General features: G+C 35.3%; 1 protein-coding gene across 1 annotated transcript in view; it reads right to left on the bottom strand.

Annotated features, from left to right (window-relative positions):
* Positions 1 to 927: 927 nt before the first annotated feature.
* Positions 928 to 7,635, bottom strand: part of LOC136834892 (PDF receptor-like) — a 40,575-nt gene continuing 33,867 nt past the window's right edge. Inside the window, exons 7-12 of the mRNA XM_067097712.1 lie at positions 6,114 to 6,270; positions 5,319 to 5,449; positions 3,454 to 3,539; positions 2,857 to 3,049; positions 2,051 to 2,197; positions 928 to 1,092 (exon numbers count right to left, since the gene is read on the bottom strand). Coding sequence (XP_066953813.1) covers positions 928 to 1,092; positions 2,051 to 2,197; positions 2,857 to 3,049; positions 3,454 to 3,539; positions 5,319 to 5,449; positions 6,114 to 6,270 — 879 coding nt within the window. The remainder of the gene's footprint in view (positions 1,093 to 2,050; positions 2,198 to 2,856; positions 3,050 to 3,453; positions 3,540 to 5,318; positions 5,450 to 6,113; positions 6,271 to 7,635) is intronic.

The raw sequence follows: 7,635 nt of genomic DNA, 5'->3' as shown, positions 1-7,635 counted from the left end.
GTCTAGGATATACTTAAGGGAACCGTAAACTTGAAAAAAAAATCCCATAGCTATAAAAATACACATATATATATATATATTTTCCACGAGATTTTTTTTAATATATATATTTTCCACGAGTTTTTTTTTTTAATCTTAAATCAGTGTCTAGATGTGCGTTACCAGTAGCAGACGCTTTAAATCTGCTCAGTTTTAATAAAAAAAAAAAATTCAATTACATTGCCATTTGTCTGAGGCCGCACATTTCCCTTGACACCTTCAGGTAAAACGGAAAACACACCGAGATCCTCGGCAGCAGTGGCAGGCCCTTGGCACAGATGAGTGCCTCCTGAAGAGGACTTGCTGGAAAGTAATCCTCACGACCTATTGGCAAACTTGTATCCTTTCCTTGTATCCCTTCTGCCCTGAAGGACATCAGTCCACCGAGTCGCAGATACAAGTGGCGCTCACGCCCTCGGGAGGCAAATGATGCCCCATCCCGTGGACCGAGGTAGGCGAGGCCCTCCTGGCGAAACTGGAGGAGGAGAAGGACGCCCCTCCTTCGTAGTCGGTGGTGTTCGTCGACCAGGTGTGGATGTCGGCGTCGTGGACGTCTGGGGACGCCGCCCTGTGGCTGCAAGGGCTGTCAGACTTCGAGAACGAGTCCGGCAGGCTAGCAGCGATCAGCCTACCGCTCCCGAAGCCCACCTTCGAAGCGGCAGGATCCTCCCCGTAGAAGTCCTCCTCGGCGAAGAAGGCGTTGCTCTTTTTCTTCTTCTTCTTCTTGTTGTGTTTGCCCTCGGCAACCTCCCGCGGGAGGTCGTCCTTGCTCCTGGTCGTCTGCGGCCTGGTCGTGCGGAAGATGAAACTGACTCGCGGTTGCGACCCGCCGAAAGATGACCCTCCTCCCTGAAGCCGTGACTGGTCAGGCACGTAGGACATTGGGCGTCATAAGCTCGTGACGGGCAGGTTGACCTGGTAGGGCATCCCGGAGGAGTGGTGGAGGAGGTGGGCGCCGTGGAGGTTGCCCAAGTGGGCGTTGTTGTGGATCGTCTGGTGGAAGTGGCCGTTGTGGTGGTGGTGGGTCTTCTCGCTCGATGACCTGCTCCTCGCCTGCAGGTGGGTGGGTGGAATACGTATTAATGGAAAAGAAATGGTTATAGAGTCTCTCTCTCTCTCTCTCTCTCTCTCTCTCTCTCTCTCTCTATATATATATATATATATATATATATATATATATATATATATATATATATATATATATATATATATATATATATATATAATGTCTTTGATCAGTTCTAAAGGAGACAACCATTTATTTTTAAACCGTTTTATTGATTTCTCGTGTGGAGAAATCTATGAGACTGAGAACAGAGAATGTGACTTATATTCGTAAGGTACTATCTTTCTAAAATGAAAAATAAACTCTTCTTTATATTTAAAATTAAATACTAAATTCGACAAATTCCTCAGTAATTCAGTGAATCTTTCTGTAGGTAAATTCTCTCATAAAAGAGCAACGGGCAAATGAGATGTCTTATTGTGGAGAGAGAGAGAGAAAAAGTAATTCAACGTCTTTTTTTTTTAGTTGGACAGTGAATAGGTGTTGACTACCTGCCCACGGCTCTGAAGCCAGGTAGAACCTTTTCTACCTTTTTCTACCTTTTCTACCTTTTATATCCATTCCATCTGGTGGTCTTTCTGAGTAAACTTATACTTTATTCCCGTCCAGTCTCTCTTTTCATGATGGAACCAGTTATTGCGCTCGAGTGAAATTCAAGGGATTCCTTTTATGATACTGTTTATTTCTGTTCATTTTATTTCTTGTCGGAATGTAATGGTAGCAGTTTGTTCAAAAACTGTTTATGTCCCTCACAGGATTTCATTTTTTTTAAATTGATATTTTTAAAAATATTTTTTTTTACAAAAAAGACTTGACTTATGAATATCATTCATCATGTTAACAGTTTTAATTTATTGGAAAAAATAAATGATTGTAGCTCAAAAGTTACTTATTTAGTAGGGTAATGCTGCGAGTTTTAGAAAAACGAAGCCTCTAATACATTACCTTGAAATGAAGTTTTGGTGGCTTAGGACCAAATCCTGCCCCAAGAAGGCAGTCCGGATCTGGGAAGGCTGAGGTGAGCTCTGACCTTCTTTTGCGACTTCTTAAGGTGACTTTCAGTCGCCAGAAATAGCACAACGTCCTCTTGACCTGTTTCGTTGTGGGTTGGAAAGAAGGCCAAATTTAAGATTTTTTATTCAAAAATAAGATGTAAACACATTACTGTATAATTGTTGGAAAGTGGCCAAAAATTAAGATGTTTTATAAAAATAATTGTTGGAAAGTTCGCCAAAATTAAGATGATTTATAAAAAAAAATTGTTGGAAAGTGGGCCAAAATTAAGATATTTTATTCCAAACTAAGATAAAAAAAACATTATGCTTAACAAATGACAAAAAATTCTTTGAAACCTGCTACAATTCTTTCCTGATGTTCAGATCTTGTGATGTTTCACCCCCCCCTTCTCAAGAAATGTAATGTTGAGGAATATTATTCAGGAAAAGTAAAACTAAGCAGAAAGTAAATTTCGACTTAGTTTTAATTTTCCTAAATAAAAATCCTCAACATTACATTTTTGAGAAGGAGAGATACATCACAAGATCTGAATATCAAGAAATGAATGATGTGGCAATTTACAGTGAAATTTTGGTCAATTGTTAATTAAAATGCTTTTATATCTTATTTCCAATTAAAAAATCTTGACTTTTTTAATTCATTAATTAATACCAGGAGAATATGAATTTTAGTTTCATTTGGAAACGCAAAACTATTCTGTTATATCAGAATTCGTCCTGTAAGTCCATACTCACATCAGCATTGAAGAAGCAATAGATGCAGGCCACAACAAAACCCTGGAATGAGGTCAGTAAGTTTGTGCCGTAAGACCACACTCCATATTCAAAGGCCGATCTCTCCAAGGGCTTGGGTATCATCGTGATGGCATTGGTGATGCCAAGAAGTGGCAGCAAGAACAGGGCATTACGCACAGACTTCCTCAGTGGTCTGTGGGTCGTTTGAATGAAAAATAAGTTAGGGTATTTCACTCGCCGTGATACAGTGTTCACCCTCACCAGCTAGAAATAACTTAGATCATTGTACAAGCATTCTATTCTAGCATAATTGTATTCTAACATAACTGTAACCTTAAGAATTGAAATTTAGTAAAATTATGGTTAATAATGATAATGGCTATTAAAATTCACTGCTCAGGTCAACATAGGAAACAAGGAAATTTTTGGAAAGGTAACAGAAGAATGAACTTAAGAAGGGGTAGCTGGTACACACACACACACACACACACACACACACGTCAAAGTGTAACTCTCTCTCTCTCTCTCTCTCTCTCTCTGTCTCTCTCTCTCTCTCTCTCTCTCTCTCTCTCTCTCTCTCTCTCTCGGAATACTCACCTAATCTGTTGAGCCTCGCTCGAACTTGCCTCCCGTAATTTTGAGATTAGAATTCTCATTATGTTCATCAGGAAAAGGAGATTCGCCTGTGGGGAAAATATAGAAGAAAAATATTTTAAAAACTGCGTTGCTTAGAATACAAGCATAGAAGTTCTAATTTTATTCTTATTCTCTAAGGGATACCATCCAACATGTTTAGAGATATTTAGAGAAAATTAATAGTGAAACATAATATCCTTGGAGGAATCTATAAGGAACTCATGTCAGTAACTGCAGCAAATAATGAAGCAATTGTGATAACTCCAAAACGTATTCGTATGTGTATTGACTCTATATTAAGGTTTTTTCGTTCATTTAATGATTACTGGCTCCTTAGAAGTCTTCAAAGAATACATTAAATATTAAAAGAGGAAATTCTGCTGCTCTTATATAATGCATATGATGTGGAGGTTTGATGTTAACCTATTTATATTATCCTTAATTTTTTTGTCACTTTGATACTGTTTTGTATTCCTTTTTATTAAGTAAATAGATATGAAAAATTGATTCGCTGGTAATTTAGTCCATGCTAAGTTTTAATTTGGTCCATTAGATGAAAAAAACTGAGTACCACTAATCACCAAAGTAATGAATTTCTTTTTACTAAGACAGATAATGAAAAAATTGATTTACTGGTAAGATAGTCATTATTAATTTTGAATTTGGTCCATTCAATAAAAAAATAAATAAAATGCCACCAATCACAAAACGAATGTGGCTGAAAAAGGAAAGAGACGGAAACCTGGGCTAGTGGTCTCCACCAAAGGAAATTACGCCAGTTATTTACAAGAACACCAATTAATGAGAAGCTACGCGAAGAGTCGGTTAATTAAAACACGTCCTTGCAAATAGCACCTAATTAATCTTGAGTGAAGTCACTCATTAGAAGACTTGATACTTGTTCATTTAGCTTTTACAGTCTCAAGTTAATTACCCCTGTCTAGCTGTCCACAGAGATTTCACAAGAGGTCTAGAAGTGACTAAAGTAGATGGGATAGCTGTGTACAAGCAAACTAAGTCATTCATATACGTGCATACACAGTTATAGAATTATATATTTATACATTTATATAATTCATTGCTTCTACCAGCCTAGGCTCGCTTCTGTCTAGCAAAATGATAAGAAAATGCAAGTCTGTATGAAGACAACATGAGAAAAATTGGAGAACTAGAATGGAACAGATCATTGTTAATATAAAAATATATTAAAATATATAAAAATGGAAGTAATGGTCTGAATACAGAAGATTTCTGGAAGAATCCTAAGATAAGATAGATAACTAAATGGTGAATACTTTAATGGGAATGTTATTTCTTTATTGTTAGGAATTGTTGGTAGAGCTAGTTATCTGTCATTTGATTTACATCTGTCTAGGTACTTATCATTTCAAATTGTTATTCTTTGGGTATTCAAAAATAATCAAATCTACTGTTTGGGTAGCTATTACTTTAAATTAATAATTCGTGTATAAATAAAGGAGCAAATAGATAAATAAATAAATAAGCAAATAAATAAATAAATAGAGATACAATTGAATAGATAAATGAATGAATAAATAAATAGATAAACAAATAAATACATAAATAGACAAAACAAAGAAGTAATTCCAGGTCCGCAGCCAGGGCCAAAATCTATAAGATATTTCCGTAGCTTAAAAGGATTCCAGAAAAAGCTTATTAATCCAAATACATTAATAAAAAAAACAAGGAAAAACAAATTGACAAGACCCAATAGTCCCTTTTTTTGTGCTGTGCAAAAACATCCCCTTAAAAAACAATGCCACGGAAAATGGACGTTTTTTTTATATATATATTTTTTTACTCACCCCAATAACTGTGAACCGAGGACCTTCCAGTATCCAGTAGTAGGATGTGAATGAGTATCCCCACCAGCAGTTGACGTTCTTCCATAAGGCCATGACTACAGCCCACGAGGCAGTCATAAATACTGGAATGCCTGGAATGGGGCCAAAGTTTAATTATGAGATGATGGGGTCTGGAATTGGGCCTGAGAATAATTGCGATGGATTGCGTCAATAATTTGAATTACTACATGACTTTATTATTGTATGACTTTTTATCTCTGGATATATATATATATATATATATATATATATATATATATATATATATATATATATATATATATATATATATATATATATATATATATATATATATATGTATATATAGGCTTAAATTAGAAGTCGAAATTATATAATTTCACAACTATTATTATATATATATATATATATATATATATATATATATATATATATATATATATATATATATATATATATATATATATATATGTATATATATATTAACAGTTGTGAAATTATATAATTTCGACTTCTAATTCTAAGTCATACACACACGAAACGCTTCACAAGATTGGCATAAGGAAATTACCATATGAACGCAACCCATTCTGAATAACCATCCGAACGATCACCTATCATTAACGCTCTCGTCAATTGAGACATAACGAACGCACCTCCCATTAACAGCGACCACATGAACGCACCCGTCATTATCGCTGAAACGGAGCATTCCCCCAAATCAAAGGTTTTATACCATTAGAACGTGACCCAACGAGAGAGATTTTATGAACGTACCCCACCCTATGGCGTAGTAGGCGCTGTAATTAGCGGGTCCCTGGAAGAATGCGACGCTGATGAGGTTGTTCAAGTACATCCCTTCGATGAACATCCACATGAACATGGCCGAGCGCCCGTACTCCAGCAGGATGTAAAAAGCCTCGCAGAGTATGGGCTGTGGGAGAGATCATTATACATTTTTATTCAGTCTCTCTCTCTCTCTCTCTCTCTCTCTCTCTCTCTCTCTCTCTCTCTCTCTCTCTCTCTCTCTCTCTCTATATATATATATATATATATATATATATATATATATATATATAATATATATATATATATATATATATATATATTTATATATATATATATATATATATATATATATATATATATATATATATATATATATATATATATATATATATATATATATATATATATATATATATATATATAATATGTATATATATACATATATATACACACACACATATATAGATAAATAGATAGATACATTTACCCTTAGGTATAACAAGAGCAGGCGGCTCATTACACAATAAATATTAAGTTGAATGCAATGCTATTGAAATGGACATCACTGGCAGACGAAATTAATGGGAGCCGAGAGATTTATTTCTCCTTTTAATGCAGCAGAGCAGACATGCATGTTCCATTAACCCAGTCTTCTTCATCGTTCCATAAGATTGACATTAATTCCTTCATAAAAATATCACAGTGGTACATTGGCATATTAACCTTCCTTTGAGAATGATTACTAATTATTGAACATTTTCGTTTATAAATATCCTTTATTACATAGTTTGAGAGAACACATTAAATTTATAGACAATTCGATTTTCATGTGCTTCCCCCCCCCCCCAAAGCAGTGTGGTAAAAGTCAAAAGGGTAATCATAATAAGAAAATGAAAAGATTGGAAGAATTTTTCTTTTCCCCTACATTAGGGAAGAACAAGAAAGAAAAAAAATCTTGCTATCATTGCAAATATACATAGTCATTTGAAGACCCATATTTTGCTCTTGTTAATTAATTAATTAATTTATATTTATATTTATTGATTTCCTATTATTCGTTATTTTATAGTTTTATTCTTTACTAGTTATTTAATTACTTTTCGTAAAAATTAAATCTGATTACAGGTCAAGTTTTCTGTGCCATTTTGTTGCTCTCAGACCGTGAACTTCACGCCACTCTTCCGTGTTCCCATTTACCTCTCTTTGCTTACTAGACCATGCCTAAATTCTTGCACCCCTGTCCTTCTCGACCTATGCACCCGCTCAAAAAAAAAAAAGACTGCATATTCGATTCTCTCATTTGCCATAAACCTATTTGTGTGTGTGTGTGTGTGTGCGTGTGAGTATTTGTGTGTGTGTGTGCGTTCATCTACCGTTCTCAAGCTGCTCAGTTTCATCACTTTTGCTCTGTGGCAAAATCCCCCACGAACACTTTACTCTAATCGGCTGATCACAAACCCCGCCCCAAGAGCTTTCCTGTGACAGGTAATCTCTCGGATGGGCTTTCCAA

This window comes from Macrobrachium rosenbergii, chromosome 54 (genome assembly GCF_040412425.1).
Source record: "Macrobrachium rosenbergii isolate ZJJX-2024 chromosome 54, ASM4041242v1, whole genome shotgun sequence".
Taxonomy (NCBI): Eukaryota; Metazoa; Arthropoda; class Malacostraca; order Decapoda; family Palaemonidae; genus Macrobrachium; species Macrobrachium rosenbergii.
The sequence above is the reverse complement of the archived record's forward strand: the minus strand, read 5'-3'. Positions and strand labels throughout refer to the sequence as shown.